Below are 20,589 nucleotides of genomic sequence, written 5' to 3'. Positions count from 1 at the left end.
TTCTTTTTGGGGAGTAGCACTGGTTCATTGATTCATTGATTCATTCATTCATTCAAGCCACTTATTAGTCAATGCAAAAATGTTTACTTCTGCATGCAGTCTTCAGCTGTACTGCTTACTTCACTAAACCAGCCTTACTTCAAGTGCATATCACTTTAAAATCTTATTAATGCAGCCTCTACAAGACAGACTGAGAAGTTAATAAGATTTTTCATTCACAAAGCTTGCCTTTGGAAATCACAGCTTTCATTTAGTTTTCAATTTAATTTTTAATATTTTGAATTATTACTACTTCATTTCTGTTGACTGTCTGACACAAAGTGATATGGCTGTTATCTGAATTACATCTTCATGACTAGCCGCAGGAAATGTTATTTATTCATGAGTAACATTTTGCATATTTTAAAAGTGCTTTAATAGTGCTATGTAACCACTGTGCTTTATATCAAATATTTATCACAAACTTTAAATAACTACCAATAAACTGACTGTGTACCTAAAAAATGTTGACTGCTTAATATTCTAATTTGTCTGAAACTGTCAATAGTACAACAGGTGAAAGTTTTATAAAAATACAACATACGGAAATAAGACCTCAGAGGCTGAAAATCTCTCACCAGTTTTGACTGGATAATTCCTATTCTGTCGATGCTAAATTGCATTGTTTTGTGCAATTTATTCAGTTGGATCCTTCACTTACGTGGCTAGACTTGCATATCAATTTGTGCAAGAAGCATAGCTTTCATTAAGCACCTAAATCTGCTGTAGTCGTATGAAAATCAACTAGACTTGTCTGAAAAATGAATGTCGCAGCCCTATTTCATCCCCAAGGTGTGGGAGAGTTCTCATCTTCCTACTCATGAGCCATCTCTGCTGCTTTAAATGTTTTTACTCTTTTCATCATTTCCGAAACATTCACACAAGATATGTATAGGATTCAACTATAAATCTAAATATTATATGTTTACTTAAATCCAAACAGATATAGGAACATAGTTACTCCCACTCCTTCCTCCACTGTGCCTGCAAGGAGATTTAAAGCTTTCATTCCTGCTTTTGTTTTGCCTCGGCCTGCCTTTGTGTTCAAACAGGGACAAACTGTAGTTGGTCTTAACTATAGGCAATTTCTAACTATAGGGTATGAACTGGTTTAACTGAACAGGCTGTGGTTAAGATTAGTCACAGTGCAGAGCTCAAACATAACAACACTAAACTGACTAAGGTCTGGACACTGAGGAGTAGGATTGGAAGCCTTCTCCACTGCCTCACCCCCAAGTTAATTTTCAGAAACGAGGATATTAAGACAGAAGGTGGAAGATAGGTAATGCAGATCAATTTGGGACTCTGTGCAAGCTTAAATTATTTAATTTAGGCTCAATTAGTAGTCAATTTCTACAATGTGACATACAGTATAGAAAACCAAAATCCTCCTTACTGAACCCAAAACCAAAAATGTCACCATCAGCAATGCCACATGAAAACCAGAGTAAAGAGAAAGGTTTTGGCTTGAGAAGGAAGGCAAACATCAACAAATCTCCCTAAGTAGGGATTTCCATAGATTGGGGCCACTACAAAAAAGGTTGCCTTGTGCACCCCAGACACTACCACTTTAAGGACAGCGGGTGGTATTCAACTAGATTTTACTTAGAACAGCCCTACTAAAATGAATGACCATGACTTTAAGTCCATTAATTTCATTAGGTCTAGGCAGATGCAGCTGATGGACTATATGCAATTTGCGGAGATGACTAGCAGAATCCGAGACCTGGGAGAAGAAAGGATTGAAGAAGATTGGAAGAAATTTAAGATTTATTTACAAAAATATTGTAATTTGGTTGAATGTTAAGAAGGATGCTTGATCATAAATAATTGGCCACCACTAAATTAGACTGGAATTTGATGATAAGTGAGATTAGGAAAACATAAACCTTTCGGAGAATTGTCAGATTATATTTAAATGAGTGGATATAAGATTGTAAACAAGATGATAATTTGCTTGAAAAAACTTCTCAACGATGTAAGTGGGAGCAGGAGACGTGAGGAAGTCCAAAGAAGTTATGAAATTTTGTTATGATATAACTAATATTGTTTATTATCTGTGCATTTCTTTTATAAAAAAAACCCTAATAAATATTTATAAAAATAATAATAATAATTTCATTAGGTCTATTCTAAATAAAATTCAGTTAAATGACACACATAATGAGAAGCAGAATCTCACTAGCTGATCTTTAACCTTTTTCTTTATTAAAATATTTATGCCTTAAAGGGCCAAGATTTTATCATCTGGCATCTCAAGTACTGTATGTACATTTCCTTGGCTTTAACCAACCTCCCAAAAAATGCAATTGCTCTCTGGAGAGAAAGGAGGTTCTCAAGTGAGTGAATATCATTTCTCATCAGCTTACAAATATCCCCCTTGTAAGTTTTCTGTGAAAATCCATGTTTATGAATCATAGGAACAGATGGGATGGTCCTGGCCTATACCAAGTCAGATCCCTGCTCCATCTCAGTAGTTCAGTATCACCTGCAGTGGTTCTTTACGGTCTCAAACAGGGATCTTTGGTAGCTGTGCTATCTGACATCCTTTAACTGGAAATTGGAAGGTTCGAACCTAGCACACACATCCAAAGCTTGTGTCCTGCTTCTCCACCACTTTACACACTGAAAAACTTATATTGTCTTAGGCAGCAATGTCTTCTTGTTTTCAGCAAATGGACATTTCAAAGGATACAACTGTTGCCATTATTGGACACTTACCAAATGCATGCCTAATTTGCATAGAAACATTTACAGTTGATTGCACTTGTAGCCTAGCTCCATTCATTAGTATAAACTCATTGGCTTAATTTATTCCAGTCACTGATCGCTGTGTGCTACAAGAATCCTACTAGCACCACCACCCATTTCCAAAAGAGTTCTCCAATAAAGTTATAATCAGTTTTAACAGAAATTTACTTCTAACCCCTCAATCCTTTTTGAAGTGATTCCTTTTCTTTTAGAATATGCTGTAATTTCCACTGATATATCATATGCCTTTATAAAACTGACTTTCCACAACAGAGCCCATTAGACTAACTACAGATAAGCTACGTAACAAAACAAAACAAAAAAGCAAGGGGTAAAACCCTGCACAAAATACCACCAGGGATTCTGAGATAATAGGAGAAAAGTGTTTACTCAACTCAACTAATATGTATCTTTACAAAAAATAATAAAAATTAGTTCAGTTTTAATGTTATCATTTATTTATTTCCTTTATGAATCCCACAAGACATCCCAAAGCGATCTGCGTTTTAACAATCATAAATACTAAGTTAAAAAGGTCCTCACTATTTGAGGTTGATACCAACACAACTCTTATTTCAAGTCGGCCAACGCACTTGAAAGTTTCAGAGGAGGAGTTAGGTCAGCCTTAAGCTCCATGATAGGCATAGAAGACCATCAGAAGTGAGAGAGATTCCTGCTGCTTCACAGTATTCAGAGTGATAGTGTGGTGTAGCAGTTAAAGTGTTAGACCATGGTTCAAAACCCCACTCAGCTATGAAGCTCATGTCACGGCATGGGCCAGTCACATTCTCTCAGTCCAACCTACCTCACAGGGGTGTTGTGAGAATAAAATGGAGAGAACCACCCATGGCACACTGAGTTCCTTGGCAGAAATATGGCGATATAAATAAAATAGTAAAGGGGAAAAAATAGCAAATATTCTGTCTTCCACACATCTCCTAAAATCCACACAATGAATCAAAGGATTTTTCTTTTTTGTTATTAATGCTATGTATTTTGTGTTTTTATGTTGTAAACTGCCCTTTAATTTTTGAAAGAAGGGTGGCATATAAATTTGATGATAATGAATCTCATGCTATGTTGAGATTGTGGTCCTAAACAAATAAATATTTCCAAATGTTGATGAGATGAAACAGTAATCCACAATAAAATAAGTTCTTTGAGTGTACTGCTAAAATCAGGAGACAGATAGGAGCCTTGCTCCCATTCTGCATGAAGCAAGATTCTCTACAACGTATGTAGCAATCACAGGTAAGGTATCTCTCATTTTGTGCTGAGCATCTGGGGACAGGTGGTAATCAAATAAAGATGAATCAGGTAGTAGCTGGTTTTGGTGACTACATTTATGGATCCCTAAGTATGGAAATATTTGAAAAAGAAACAAACACCCCACTCTTTAATTGATGTAGATCCCAATCAAAACATTTACTGAACACTGAATACTACACTTTCATAGCAATCTTATGTGCTGATCATCTGTAATCCTTTGTAAACCTATTGAAAACAAGGGATACTGAACTTAGTGAGAGGTTAAATCTTAGTAAAAGTATGTAGGATCAAGCTGAGTGTCTAAAAATAGTGTGGCTTATATCAATCTTGCAATCAAACCCTCAAAACTATTATCACTAGTCACTGGGATCGCTTCTGAGTACTGTGGTACCTTGGGTTACATACGTTTCAGGTTACACACTCCGCTAACCCAGAAATAGTGCTTCAGGTTAAGAACTTTGCTTCAGGATAAGAACAGAAATCGTGCTCTGGCGCCATTAGCTGAAGTGGTGCTTCAGATTAAGAACAGTTTCAGGTTAAGAACGGACCTCTGGAACGAATTAAGTACTTAACCCGAAGTACCACTGCACTGCATAGAATTGTACCGTGTGGGGCAGGAAGAGCTAGTTCTCTCCCAATTTACAGAAAAGTTGGTGCCTAGTTGACTTGCTATAGGCAAGCAGTTATTTATAAGCCAAGATTACAAAAGACAATCTACAGGTAGATTTTTAAGTGTTATTTATTTTTAGACCTTTTAGGGCAATCCTATCTGGATTTTGGTCTTGATATTTTTTTTCTATAACTGAAACAGAGGCAACAGATGGTAAGACAATTGACTTAGTGAGTAAATAAGGAAATAAAAATAAAAGGGACCATGTGCCTCTGCTTGTGCAGTTAATGTGGATAATCTCCCATTTTTCAGCTCTCACAATTCTTTTTACACAAACGTTTGAGAAATGTCTCAAAGCTTAAGAGTGACACTTGGCACTTCCCACTACACTCTTGCATGGTTCAGTAGGCTATTAGCAGCCAGATTAAGTGGGAGGCAAGGAGCAGAATTCTTTGTGCATTTCATGGGCCATCAGCTAAACATGATTCTTCAACTCTGGCATCTCAGAACATCTGGTTCACACTGTGAAGATCAAAGTTATAGCACACCAATTTGCAGGCTAGATGGATTTGGTCTTAAAAGACCAAAATGGATAGCAGAAGCATTTGGTACAACAATCCCTACTGTTCTGACCTGGATTTTTGTTGTTGTTTACAAATCAAGACTCTCTTAAAGTTGTAGGAGAATGTTGACAAAAATTAGGTTGTAAAAGAAAAGGGAATTGAAAATTTGAAACTGAAACACAACATTCCTTATATTGATAGCTTCTAGTTTTTTTTGGGGGGGGGGCAGGGATGGCAATACAAAACGCAAAATAAATCAAACCAAACATTTATGTGAGCTACCTTTCAGAACACTCAAGATTCCAAAGATTTGACCACTGATTTATGGTGCTTTCCCCCAGTGACACACAAAAAACCCTCTTGAGTGCTATAGCAGACATGAAAACATTGTGGCAGCCAAGACAAAACCACTGATTTAGCCAGAAGATCAAATTTATGGCCAGAAATGTGCAATTCTTTATTCACTGATGCCACAGCAGTTGCAGATAGAGGTTGTGACCTCTATTCAACTAGGGAATTACTTTCATTTTTTTTTATAATATTTTTTATTAGTTTTATAAAATACAGAAAAAAGAATAAAGAACGTATTATAAAAGTAAAAAGGAAAGGTTACAAATTTTTCTTACTCTTTTTTCCAAATCTGTTGGACTTCCCCACGTCCTCCCAACCCTGCATTCTCTGTGATGCATAACGTCTGCAATTTGTTAACTTATTTCAATACTTATTGTATCTTCCTTTTTATCATGTTACCCAATTTCAAATGTATTATAACCCAAATCATGTACATTTTCATTTTAACACAATAAAGTTGTTTCATTATTCTATCTCTGACTCCTTGTACCTTAATTTCCATTTCTTTAATTTAACATTACTGAAGCTAGAATTTCCTAAAAGGTGCGTTTTTTAACATTCATACAACTTATAATGTTTTTCCAAATAGTCTTTAAATTTTCTCCAATCCTCCTCGAATGTTTCTTCTCCCAAGTCTCGGATTCTGCCAGTCATTTCGGCCAGTTCCATATAGTCCATCAACTGCGTGTGCCATTCCTCCAGTGTGGGTAAATCTTGTGTCTTCCAATATTTTGCAATCAAAATCCTTGCTGCTGTAGTAGCCTACATAAAAAAAGTTCTGTCCTTCTTAAACACTCTCCGGTCCACCATGCCCAGAAGGAAGGCCTCTGGTTTCTTAGGTAAGGTAAATCTCAGTACCTTTTTTAGTTCATTATGAATCATTTCCCAGAAGGCCTTCACTTTCGGGCAGGTCCACCAAAGGTGAAAGAATGTCCCTTCCGCCTCTTTACATTTCCAGCATTTATTATCAGACAGGTGATATATCTTAGCAAGCTTGACTGGGGTCATGTACCACCGGTATATCATTTTCATAATGTTTTCCTTCAAGGCACTGCATGCCGTAAATTTCATTCCGGTGTTCCATAACCTTTCCCAGTCTTCGAACATGATGTTATGCCCCAAATCCTGCGCCCACTTTATCATGGCGGATTTGACTGTCTCATCCTGAGTATTCCATTTAAGCAGCAGGTTATACATTCTCGAAAGTAGTTTACTTTTTGGTTCTAACAATTCTGTCTCTAGTTTCGATTTTTCCACCTGGAATCCAACCTTCTTATCTACTTTAAAGACCTCTTGAATTTGTGCATAATGCAACCAATCTCGCACCTTGTTTTTTAATTTTTCCAAGCTCTGCAACCTCCAATTGTCTCCAATCTTTTCAATAATTTCCCCATATTTAGGCCAATTGGCTTCCATATTAGGTCTCTTACGTGCCTTGGCCTCCACCGGTGAGAGCCACCTCGGAGTCTTACTCTCCAATAAGTCTTTATATTTTGTCCAGACCATTAAAATTGCTCTCCTGACAATGTGGTTTTTAAACAATTTGTGCACTTTAACCTTGTCATACCACAAATATGCATGCCACCCAAAAGCATTGTCAAACCCTTCCAGATCTAGGACATCAGTGTTTTCCAGTAAAATCCAATCTTTCAGCCAGCAGAAGGCTGCAGCTTCGTAATATAACCTCAAGTCTGGCAGGGCAAATCCCCCTCTTTCTTTCGTATCAGTTAGTATCTTAAACTTTATTCGGGGCTTTTTGCCCTGCCAAACAAACTTAGAAATATCCCTCTGCATTCCACCTTGTCCACGACCTGTAGGGTCTGAAACAAAAATAGCATTTTTGGCAATACATTCATCTTTATAGCTGCTATTCGGCCCAACAAGGAAAGTTTCAATCTTGACCATGTTCTCGTAGTTGTCCTTAAACAGATTCAAATTTTTGGAGGTCAGATACACCCCTAGGTATTTTACTTTTTTAACCACATTTAATTCTGTTTCTTTCACAAACTCATCTGTTTCTGTACTTGTCAAATTTTTTGCTATAACCTTAGTTTTTTGCTTGTTCAGCTTAAATCCCGCCACCCGACCAAAGTCCGAAATTAATTCTAACACTCTTTTAGTACTAGAGACAGGCTCCTGCAATGTTAATACCAGGTCATCTGCAAATGCTTTCAATTTATATTGTTTCACTCCGACCTCAATTCCCTGTACCAACCGGTCCTTTCTAATCATGTTCAATAGCACCTCCAGAACTGAAATAAACAATAGGGGGGATAGGGGGCACCCCTGCCGTGTCCCTTTTTCAATTTTAAACTCCTCTGTCACCACATTGTTTACTATCAATTTCGCTTTTTGTTCTGAATATATTGCTTCTATTCCATTTTCAAACCCCCGCCCCACTCCCATCCCTTCCAAGTTTTTCTTCATAAACATCCAGGAAATATTGTCAAAGGCTTTCTCCGCATCAATAAAAATTAACACCGCTCTAGTGTTTAGTTTTGTTTGTAAAAGTTCCAAAATGTTGATAATGTTTCTTGTGTTGCCAAACAAATGCCTACCAGGGAGAAAGCCAGCCTGGTCTTTATGGATCACTTCATTAAGCACTTTTTTAAACCTACTTGCCAAAATGTCTGCAAAAATTTTGTAATCCACATTTAGGAGTGAGATGGGGCGGTAGTTCTTCAGCTGAGTCTTTTCAGTTTCTAGTTTAGGTATCAATGTGATGAAGGCTTCTTTCCACGTTTCCGGTGCCTTCCTCCCCTCCATAATCTGGTTACAAACCTCCAACAAAGGTTGTATCAAATAGTCTTTCAAAACCTTATAGTATTTGGAGGTAAGTCCGTCGGGGCCTGGAGATTTGCCTAATTGGAGGTTCTGAATGGCACTTTCAATTTCTTGCTGTGTGATATTACTATTCAGGGTTGTTCTCATTTCCTGAGGTATTTTCTGTAATCCGTTGGTTTTAAGAAATTGGTCCACCTCCGAATCTTTCTGTGGCCCCAATTAGGGAATTACTTTCAGAATAAGCAGGCATATATAATTTTTTTTTTTGTAAAGCAGTACAGTGGTACCTCAGTTTAAGAACAGCCCTGTTTATGAACGATTCAGTTTACAAACTCTGCAAAACCGGAAGTAGTGTCCCCATTTGTGAACTTTACCTCAGTCTAACAACGGAATCCGAATGGTGGAAGGGCATTGGCATCGGGAGGCATCATTAGGGAAAATGCGCCTTGGTTTAAGAACGGTTTTGGTTTAAGAACGGACTTCCAGAACGAATTAAACCGAGGTACCACTGTATTTAATTTACACATCAACCCTTTAATGTTTATAAATTAATCAGAAGTAACAATGTTCAGAGACATAAATAATACTGGGATAAAGCCCTGGGTATATACATTCTATTTAGTTGTTAAAAAAAAAAGGTACAGTTTGAGCAGCAAGTATTTTCAAACACACCTACTGACCATTCTTTTGAAGATACAGGATTAACCTTACTGTTTTAGGCTAAACTATTGATATGTATGCCAAATCTGCTCAATCTGGTATAGATCCACCTCAAATTCCTGTTCACAATCATTTGAGCTTCCCAGGGGCAAAGGAAGAACACCCTAGCATTAGGCACAATCTGTCCACTTCTTAGAGGTCTTTTCCTACAGTGTCTCTTATCATGAATAAGGTAAGTTTGGAAAGTGATGGCAGAAGTGAAGGGAATAATAGGGCCAAGATCAGACTGGAAGGAGTCGGTGGGAGGGGGAGTCTGAACTAAGGGAACTTGTTCAAAAGCTCACAACCATCCCAGGTTGAAGCTGAAAATCAACCAAGTTTTACTGTTGCCTTTTGTGTCTTCCCTTTCAGAAGGGAAAGAGCTTGCATCACCATACTTTCCACAGAGATATTTATTCCATATGTAAATAATCCTGTAATCTAAACCCATGACAGGCTGTGGTGGGCTTCCTGGAGCAGCAGGACCACCACAAAAGATGCAAGCCCTGCTGCTCATGCTGGCTGAAACAAAAGACAGGGAAATGCGGGAGAGGCAAATCACTGGGCTAGGTTGGAATCTGGAAGATCTTGGGTAAGCTAAGCCTTTCCCCTGGAATGCCTTGTTTTGGGGCTTTCCACATGTTGCTGCCGCTTGGATTCCCATTTGTGGCACATCCATCGGCTTGTGTGAATGGCAGCTGTAATGGGGATCTCCTTGCCACTGCACGAATAGAGGCTGGCAGGGCTGGGATAGAGTTGTCCTTCTGCCCAATGCACACCCAACCAACCTGGTGCAAATATAGCATCTTACAACAAAATTTTGGCTGAACTGAAAATAAGAAGTAGCTCACCTTACGAGGGGGTGGCCCATGGTCATCCAAGTAAGTGGAATTTCCTACAAAGAAAGAAAAGGGAAATGTAAAATAATTTTTAATGGGTCAGAAATTAAGCAGGTAAAGTACATCGGATAATCCCTGCTTTATATAAAATTAAAAGAAACACAATCCTTCTTTGCAAAGGGATTTCTGTAACTGATAAGTAAGAGGTCTGAAGAACCTCTGCACTTCTCAAATAATGATAATAAAAATAAGACACCTGACAAATGCAATTTCTATTATCATTTCATTTGTCATCTGCATTATACAAAAGAAAAAAGTCTTGAAGAGACTCAACAAGGTGAAATACAGCAAATTAAAACTAGAAACGGGAATTTACAACAATGGAATTCATTTACAAAAATGAATGAAACACATGAAAAACTAATCGACTAACATATGCCACAGACAAGCCCTACGCACACCACTAAATGATGAGTGCCACCATTGGAGGTGGTACCTGAGTACAGAAAAAGATCTTAGCCTTAAACAGAGTTAATAGTTCCGTACATAGATTGTCTCAGTAAGAGACTGATATAGAGTGAATGCTCATGTGCATGGAACCTCCTGGGAGACATTAATGATCTGCCAAGAGATGTTGGTATTCTACTTTCTGAAGCACATATTTTGTTTTCAAACTTTTTATAACACTTGAAAAATAAATTAGTAGTGGCAAGTATTTTGTGGTCAAGAAGCATGCCATGCACTGGAATCACATACAAAATATAACATATATCTTATACAAGATGAGATTTTAATGGCTTTTACGTTACCTTGATAATTTCTAAATGAACTTTAAACTGAATTGGTTTGAACAATTTTTCCCTAGACCATGGCTTCTTTTCAAAGCTTAAAATGCATCAGCTATTATTATTGACATGAAAGGAATAGCTCTTTCATTCTATTCCAATTTTATAGTAAGCACTTGGCCTTGTGTGACTAATTCGTTCTGTATTTGTTATTTAAGCTGGTGAATTCTTTTTCTCTATTCCAAAAAAATAACCTTGTAATCCAAGGTTTCAAGGCTGAATCCAGAGTAATGCTATTTGAAGTAAACAAGAACTCTTGTAAAACACATACAATGCATACATGAACTTTGCAAAAATAGGTAAACTACATGACATTTACAACAGCTATTGTATATTCTGGATGTGTAGAGACATTTTAAAATATTAATGTTAGAAGTCTGGCAAAATCACAGTATTTTAAAAGAAAAAGATGGAACAGAGCCATTTTACACTGTGATAAGCCAATTAATGTATTTAAATAATTCATATATATATATATATATATATATATATATATATATATATATATATATATATTTTCTAACAATAGGAAGGCCATACCTTCCTGAGCTGTATTTGTACAATAAAAATCTTTATAGATGGTATTCAACTAATGAGTCCCATCAGTGGAAGACAGCACAACTACTTCTGCTTGTGCAATGGGACTCCCTGTAAAAAACAAACAAACAAATCTTTGGGAAGTGGGGGGGGGAGAGGTAGGATCATTCCATCTGGCAAGCTGAAATGCTTACTCTGGCAGAACAATCTCTACATAGTGCAACGTTCAATTCCTCCTTATGTTATTTTTAGACTTTGTTTTTCACCCCCTTTCTCTTTTGCCACAGGGGATCACAGTTTTTGTAGTTCAAAACCACAATCAATCTTCAGGTAGCAGAAGATGCTCCAACATAATTCTTAGGAGCTCTCAGCTGCCTGCTACCGCCCCCCCCCCTTCCATTGTGAGTCTTCCCATCTTAAGGAAGAGTCAAGTAAGTGGCAGAGGGCCTGTGTCAATCAGGCTACTCAAGCACTTTTTCTGAACATTTGATGGGCCCAATTCATTTTGAGACAAGTATCAGACTGCTTACTTCATCCACTTTCAGACAGAGGTGAAGATAAATTCATAAAAATTGTGATAATTTCTGTTATATTAGTTACATTTACTTGTAACATATAGAAATTGTTCATAGTAAGGAATATAGGTTTATTGTGTGCCTCTGAATATTATGTGTCTTCTCTCTTCCCCGTGTTCTGACGGTGGAGCTAAATTTATGTTAACAGCACCTCTTTCCAACATTAGCAAAAGCCTAAGTTTCCCCATGATCCAGCTGTTAGCACATACCAGTTTTCCTTAACAATGAGAAGTCTGTATGAAGAAGCAACCCTCTCTATAATTAAGACAGCCAGCAGAATGCAGCTATTGATATAAAAAGAAGGATCCTAGCATTCTCTTAGTTTCATGGCAAGTATTCCTTACTCTGTGTTAAAACAAGTGATCTTTTGGTCTACACGTATAAAGAAAATAGTTTTTTAGATCTGGCACCAACATAGCTACATTTTAGGATACTGAGATTTTTTCAATAGTATGAAATAAGTATATGTGCCTTTCAGTGGTGTTTCATGTAGCCATAGGAAGAACAGCATAGCGTCATAATATAGGTTTACTGTTAGCTTTCATTATATGAAGGACTGTCTCCTGCTTATAGTTTAAATATATGAGGTAAACAGCAGACATACTATGTGCAGAAAAATAGTGTAATATATTGAGTGAGTTAAAATATTTGCCCCTGAACTGAATCCAGCCTCCAGGGATGCTACCTAGCCCATCAATCAGCAAACCTATAATTCAAGTGTATGAGTACATATAATCTCCCTTCATACATTTCATGGAAAGCAGGTCTGCATCACTTCCCCCTCCCATAAGAGGCCAGGGAGGCACACAGACATTGCGGGTGGACAAGCGGTGAGGCTGCAGGAGAAAGGGGGGAATCAGCAGACCACCCCCACCCCCATTTCCAGTGAGAACCTCAGCTGGATTGGAATCACTTTTGCAAATGGAATGAGCCCTTCTGTCCACAGAAGAGCAGGTCCAGAGCAAACCCAGTGATACTGGATCTGTACTTTTAGTATGTTTATAGGATATTCATTTTTAAAAAAAATAAGAAAGAGTTCTACTACTTATTTTAGTTGCTGCTCTTTGGTGCCTTGATGTATTTCTATTTTTAAAATTGAAAGCGTCCTCTTATAGAAATGCAGTGGAGATAAAAGCATCCCACCCTAAACAATAGGGAGGTGAGCTTCTAAGTAGATGCTAAGCTTCAGCATCTCATTATAGAAAAGTATTTCTTGCCTTCCTCAGTTTTTCTTCACTATAGTTATATACAGCCTTCTCACAGCAGTTTTGCATTTCAGTTTGTGCACACGTTTTCCAGTGGGCAGAAATGGGTAAGGAGAAATGAAAGCTGCTTACTTTTATTCCCTTGGATTTTTCAGAATATCCATTTTTAAGAATGTAAACAAGGTAAAATATTTGCTCACAGAGACACAGTACAGCTCTTATGTACAAGTTGCTGCTAGGTCAGGGTTATACAACCTAATCCTGTTAATCTGAAAGCATAGCTTCTATTCTAAATTATCTGCTGGGCCACAGCCACATTGACACTCACAGGATATGTTGCTGGCAACCACCACTATGTAGAAAATATGTGGTAAAACACCACCACCACCACTTAATTCACACACGTGTACATACGTACATACATACATACATACATACATGTGTGTGTGTGTGTGTGTGGGTGGGTGTGTATAATCTCAAGGCTACAACTGCTTAAACATTTTTGTTTAGGCAAGGCTATCCAGACACATAGGCAGTGATATGCTTTAATTTCTTTTTCTTTCAATTGTTTTTAAATGCTTATTTTTAACTTTTTGTTGATAATTTTAATATTTATTATAAACTGCTACAATCAAGCAGTGGTATATAAATTTTGTTAAGGTCCCAGTAAGCATCATTACATGGTAAGGAGAGAGAGAAACCCAAACCCCATGTAACTGTGGACAACACAGTATAGTTTTTTCTCAGTATCATTCCCCAATTCACTACATAAATCCTACACACACACACACGGCAGTGAGTCAAAAAATTCTTTTTTTTTTTTTTGGACCTCTGGTATTGACTCTTGGAAATCACACAGGAAGGGCAGAGGGATTAAATAAACTTTTTTTCAAAAGACACCCGAAAGCTACTTTTTGTTTAATAAGTGTTTGTTTAATAAGTGCTTTGAAATACACTTGAATTCAGCTCTAGATTTCCTACTGCTGACAATCTTTTTAGGACAAAACTTTTTTAAAAAGTCTTACACACAGATGGAATATGCTAGATCCATCTGCCTATGCCAATGCTCAATTAACTCAATAAAAATGTGACTGCTCAGCATCTTTACAAACCTGGCTAGCAAGCAGCTTTACCAAAATCGACACACCCGATATTTTAGACAAGACAAGGCCTTTCTAGGCAACCAATTTCTAATGTTAACAAAAGCACAGTTGTGAGCCGTAATTTGTTACTTGGGATTCAGACATCTTCCCCTGAGAAATCACTTTTCTGTTCTGGAGATTGTTTCCCCCCAATATTCATAACTTAACTATTAACAGGAATCTCCACTTATTTGGAATATAACTGCTCAACTATCATGAGCATATAACCAGGCAGTGTGCATGACTTCTGATGAGAAGCCACTATTCTAACCTATGCTATGCTGTGATCCTTCCAATGCCATCACTCAGCCACCAAAGCCCCTGTGCGGCGAAGCTCCTGGACAGAATGCATCCCAGAAGCCAGTCTTCATATTCTGTTCTGAGACTCTAGCTGGACTTAGTGCTGGAAGTGAAACAGTGAAGAGCACTCACATATTAACACAATATACAATTATTTCCCATAATTCACTGCCACAAGGTCCTAAAGGAAAAAACATGCAGGATTGTTATTGATAAACGTATTAGCCATTATGGCTAAATCGATGCTCCATATTTAATGGCAGCATGGCTCTGGATACTTGCTTCTGCATTGTGGGTGTGTTCACAGCACTATAGGGTACAGCTTCATGCCTTTCCCATCACGCCTTTCTCATAGGCTTTTCAGAACCATCTTGTTAACCATCTTGCTGCAAGTCTAGATGAACCCTTGGTGCAATATAGCAAAGCTCTTGGCCTTGTATTCCGTATGGCACAACCCTTGTGTGCAGGTTTTGCACTCATCTCACATACTGCAGTTTGCATAATCCAGTCCTTTTTAAAAGAGGTGAAAAGTGCAGAGGACAGCGGCATGGCAATTGCAGAGCTCCAGACTCAACCTATACCTCTCTACATTTTGCCAACAGAAAAATATATGCACAGTCTCTACTTCTACACTCATCCTAACTGAGAAACATCAAGCAGGTTGGTGTATGATTTTAAAAGGTAAAGGTACCCCCTGACAGTTAAGTCCAGTCACAAACGACTCTGAGGTTGCGGCGCTCATCTTGCTTTACTGGCCGAGGGAGCCGATGTTTGTCAGGAGACAGTTTTTCCGGGTCATGTGGCTAGCATGACTAAGCCACTTCTGGAGAAACCAAAGCAGCGAACAGAAATGCCGTTTACCTTCCCACCAGAGCAGTACCTATTTATCTACTTGTACTTTGACGTTATTTCAAACTGCTAGGTTGACAGGAGCTGGGACCGAGCAACGGGAGCTCACCCCGTCGCAGGGATTCAAACCACCGACCTTCTGATCAGCAAGCCCTAAGTTCTGCGGTTTAGACCACAGCGCCACCCGCGTCCCATATGATTTTAAACTAGGAATTAATTAATGCTTACTAGAAGGAAAGTCTCTATTGCTTTTAATTGTTATGGGCTGCTTATATATCTATTACTTTTCATTCTTTATTGCTGGTTTGGTAGTTTCCATGTTCCTGAGGCAGGCTTTTAATTTCAGTATGTTCTGCTACAAAGTCAATTAGCTTTGTAATGTACTTATGGGAAATTTGCTAACAGGCATCAAAACTTTATCTTCATCAATTAGGATTATACTCATCATCCACTGAACAGACTTTTTTTGCATCACAAGTTCTCTGTTCAGTTTGAGTTCTGTGTGAGAGGCACATACGTAAGTTATTCATGCTTGTATGAGTTTCCTTTTTCTGTATTTTGAAATGGTCAAGACTAGAAAACCATTGGAAAAATCAAGAGTAGAAGAGAGAGTTAAATAATTTAGATTGCTCTTAAAAAGAACAAATTACTCTAACAGTTTGTCATCTGGATGTATCCTCCCATAAAGTAATGTATTTTGATGAGAAGAACAGGCACTCTGCTCAAGTACTTTAAATATAAAGATGTTTTTAAACTAACCATGCCAAGTTTTAAGTAGGCATAACAAACCAAAACAGAGTATAAAATGGCTTGCTAGCCTTCCTCTCCCTTTGAAATGTGTCCACTGATAAGCTGCGGTTTCATCCATTACCCTCTCCAAATGAAATGAGGTATCGACTTTTTCCCCACAAAGGAAGGCCCTACCAAACCATTACCTCCTTAAAAGTATACAGTTCCTTCAGCTTCCATAGCATATGAGTGGCCAAGTCATGTATCTCCCACCTCCTCTGATTACATATTTTAAGCCTCCTTGACAGGATCTTGCCTGGCAAGGACAGCCCAGCCAATCTCCTTGTAATCAATACCTGCACTGCTTTATCCTATACTGCCCCCCCCAAGGTGTCAAGTGCACTTCCCAGAGTACTTGCTAACATACAACTTCATCTACCTCACTGGTCCTTGTTCCTTATCCTTCAACCAAATACAAAGGCTAGCACAGTACAGGTGACCATAAAAGCAAGTTTTGCTAGTATAGAACTAGACAGACCAACTGACTGAATCTGTTGCTGATTCTTCTCCTGCTTTCTGCGATTGCATTTGCTTGCTACTTTTTAATACTTGCTCTTTTGTTTTTTAAAATGGTCACACACTACTATGAGGTCCCCTTTTGGTCAGGAAGTTTTGTGAGTTCTAGTCCAATAACATTTGGAGGACCTGCTCTCGGGACTGTACCCTGGCATTTTAATTTGACAGCGCTATGCACATTTTTAAAATTGTGTGCAAATACAAAATTTAACAAATAATCTTGGAAGGCTTGTGTTTAAAAATTACTTGCTACTTCTGTATCTTCATTATACTGGATCCAGATGAAGGATGCAATCCAAACAAATACTTATGAGGGAGTAAACCTCACTGAACACAGCAAAGACCTACTTCTGAATAAATATGCATAGGACCGTACTGTTAAAACTTTCCTCTATTTTCCTGCATGTTATCCAGACCACCAAAGTAAGAGCTTTAATAAAACAGCTAGAGAGTGGGAGAAGATAAGAAAAACTGCATGTCTCTCTAATTTGGCAATAAAGCAGCATCATGAAGATGACAAATGAAGGCCAGATAGTATCATCTGGATATAGTCAGTCAAGTTAGTGAGTCAAGACAAATATATCCAGTTGGAGAAAAAACGCATTCCATTTCATGGTAATTACAAAAAATATCCGGGCTAGTCTTATCTATAATAATTACCAGCATTGTTATGACTATTTAAAACCAGAATGCTTTTTAGCTATGCATGGGAAGAAGATAAATATATGAATGCAAGTTGAAAGCAAGTAATCCTCAAACACATGTTTTGTTTTCACTCTAATGTACTGCTACTTTGAAGTCAGTATTAGGGTTGCCATATTTCAAAATGTGAAAATCCGGACACAAATGTTTTGCCAAAGTTGTTGAGCTCCCCCCCCCCAAAACAACAACAAACAACAACAAAACTCACCCCAAAAATGAAGTTTTTAAGCGATTTGCTACTTTGGGTTGCCATGCGTACTTGACTTTCCCATACATTTCCGCCAGAGACTGTTTCCAACTGCCATATGCTGGCTATGTCCGGGACGTATGGCAGCCCTAGTCAGTACTGAACCAATGATGAGCTTTGCTAAAGAAGCTGCTTTTATTCGCCTGTGCTACTGTGCTCTGGCCCCATTCCCTTGCCACGTATGCTAAGCACACAGTGGCTCTCTTGTCCTCCACCTTAAACAGCTCCTAGATAACTGCCTTTTGAGTTAAGAGAAGGCACCCTAATGAGTAGTCTACATAGCATTACCATCTGATAAAGGTCTGCTAACTTTTTAACCCTCTGTCAATAGTTGGGATCAAATGCACACCAACACCACTGTAGGAAGAAATCAAACTATTTGTGTCAGTCTTCGACAAATCTTTGTTCCAGGTGGACCTCTGCTATAAAATGGTATGACCATACAGGGTTACCTCGGGTTACATACGCTTCAGGTTACATACGCTTCAGGTTACAGACTCCACTAACCCAAAAATAATACCTCGGGTTAAGAACTTTGCTTCAGGGTGAGAACAGAAATTGTGCTCTGGCAGCGCAGCGGCAGCAGGAGGCCCCATTAGCTAAAGTGGTGCTTCAGGTTAAGAACAGTTTCAGGTTAAGAACGGACCTCCGGAATGAATTAAGTACTTAGCCCGAGGTACCACTGTATATTGTTTCACCTACCCATTAATATGATGGATCTATTTTACTTTTTGGGACTTGCCTCTACTCCTTCTGAAACTATTGAATAAACTGAAGAAACATGCACCTATGATGCCAGGGACCAAAATGACTCAATGATATAGTGTTTAATATAAGTCTACAGGTGCTTAGTCCATAACCTGTTCTGTCCATTTCATGTGAGAAAGGAGTACAGAGGGTGAAATCCCAACATTTATCCATTTTCATAAAAGACAAACCATTCACTCCCCTTTACACCACCACAAATGGGACTAGGTCCCAAATCATTTGGAGATTTGTACGTTGGCAACATCACCTTGAATTGGGTCCAGTAATGTAGTAATGTGCAGATCCTGCAGGACAAATGTTTTGTGATATCATAGGAAAATGCCAACCAGTACTATAACAGCAGTATTCTACACTAGATGCCGTTTCCAGACCATCTTTATAGATAACACAAAATAGAATTTATTACAGTAATCTGGATGAGAGGGTACTAAAGTATGAATAATGTAGCCCAGTTATCTTTGTCCAGGAATGGTCTTGGCTAGCAAACCAGATGTATCTGGAAAAAGATGTTCCTTGCCACTGAAGCCACCTAGGCCTGTAGTAACAAATAGGTCCAGAAGAACCTTCAGACTTCAGGGAGAATGGTGTTCCATCCAGAACAGGCCAAAATGCCCGATTCCCCAAACTAACAGAATATTTAGTTTTCTCTTTCTCTTTCTCTCTCTCTCTCTGTGTGTGTGTGTGTTGCATGGGGCCCTAAGAGCATTAGTCAACCTTTTAATGTGGTTCTGAAGCCAAAAAAGGTTAGCCATCCCTGTCTTAAAATCTTTATATAGGCTGCTTCACAGAATCACCTGGAGGGCTTTTTACCTGCTGTGACTACAATTCACCCCGGGGCGAGAGGGTGTTGCAGGCAGTCCAGAAAAACAATCCACACTATCAAGGCTGAATCTTCTGCAAAGACCAGAATATTTCGAGTAAAATGACGTAATTGCCATGCATCAGTCAACTCTGAATGCACCATGCATGCACAATTGCCACACAGTTGGTGTGTGGTACGCAGACTGCATAGTGGCATCTGGATTGGGATAAACATTAATAGAACTAGCTGCAGATCCTGGAACATGCACATCTGCGTTCCAAAATCCACAGTGAGCACTTCTCAGTAGGTACCCAGCTACCGACTAGAACTTCACTGAAGTATTTCTTGATAAATCTAGTGAACACTTTTGTTTTGTTTTATAATGTGTATTATTATGAAGATATATTTCTAAATATTTAAAACTGGAATGTTTTTTGTTATGCTTAGGATGAAGAGATTTATCTGCATTACCAACAGGAAATTTGGAAGTAGATAATTTCGGGAGTCCTTGCTTTATTCAGGGCTTGTTTGCACATCCTTGCCAGTTGCATTAGTTTTGATAATGGTACTTCAGGGTAATTAAGGTTAATGTAGGATGACAGATATTTGCTTTGATCTGCAGACACCGAAGATATTACTGAAAAAAATATATTTATTTCACTGCATTTAAATCCTGCCTTTCTTTTGCCACTGTTGTAAACAAATTATAAATGATTTTCATTCAAGTTCTCCTTTAAATGGCAGTATGGTGTAAGCCTTGGAAGAATTTGATAGTTTCTTATATGGGAACCTGTTTCTTTTATGTTGCTGACAGATCGGTGAGTAAAATTTCATCAAGAGATTAGACAGACAGATGCACTTGGATCCAGTCAAGTTTAGCTGCTTGCTTTATTTTGGGGATTTGGAAATGCTCAAGCCAGCCTTAACATTTCACAATGCAAACAATAATTACTTAGACAGGCTCTCTATTTCTTTCTGCCTCTCTTTCCTGTTTTTGTTTAGTTTGAAGAACCACAGAAATATGTCATTGCTATGCCAGAATCCTTCAGTAAACCTTTAACACAGAGACAGTACTCAAACTCTGCCACTGATCATACCCTTTGTAAGAAACCTCTTCAAGTATGCAAACATCAGTATTAAGTAGGCCATCTCCACATAGCAAGCGAAGCGCAAGCGAAGCTTCTTGTGACCATCGTGCACACTTACAGTGAAGACATTAGCTAACTTGCTTAGAAGGCTCAGTGGCCTACAATAACAACTCTAACTTCTGAGCTGTCTATACACAGAAATTAACTACAACCTAAGTGCTCATCCAAGACACGGGTGGCGCTGTGGGTTAAACCACAGAGCCTAGGACTTGCCGATCAGAAGGTCGGCGGTTCGAATCCCCGCGACGGAGTGAGCTCC

General features: G+C 38.4%; 3 protein-coding genes across 4 annotated transcripts in view; 1 reads left to right on the top strand and 2 right to left on the bottom strand.

The window, feature by feature from the left end:
• GINM1 (glycosylated integral membrane protein 1) overlaps positions 1-20,589 on the bottom strand; it is a 785,919-nt gene that overhangs the window by 232,081 nt on the left and 533,249 nt on the right. The gene's annotated exons all lie outside the window — the stretch shown is intronic.
• Positions 1-20,589, bottom strand: part of UST (uronyl 2-sulfotransferase) — a 119,939-nt gene that overhangs the window by 70,062 nt on the left and 29,288 nt on the right. The window contains exon 2 of the mRNA XM_083731849.1: positions 9,918-9,961. Within this exon, the coding sequence (XP_083587975.1) occupies positions 9,918-9,961 (44 nt within the window). The remainder of the gene's footprint in view (positions 1-9,917; positions 9,962-20,589) is intronic.
• The window catches only part of LOC310841273 (uncharacterized protein), a 155,201-nt gene that overhangs the window by 121,725 nt on the left and 12,887 nt on the right, over positions 1-20,589 (top strand). The window lies entirely within an intron of this gene.

The sequence above is a fragment of the Podarcis gaigeae genome (genome assembly GCF_964106915.1).
Source record: "Podarcis gaigeae genome assembly, chromosome: 3".
NCBI classification, from domain to species: Eukaryota; Metazoa; Chordata; class Lepidosauria; order Squamata; family Lacertidae; genus Podarcis; species Podarcis gaigeae.
This window is presented reverse-complemented; position numbering and strand designations above follow the sequence as displayed.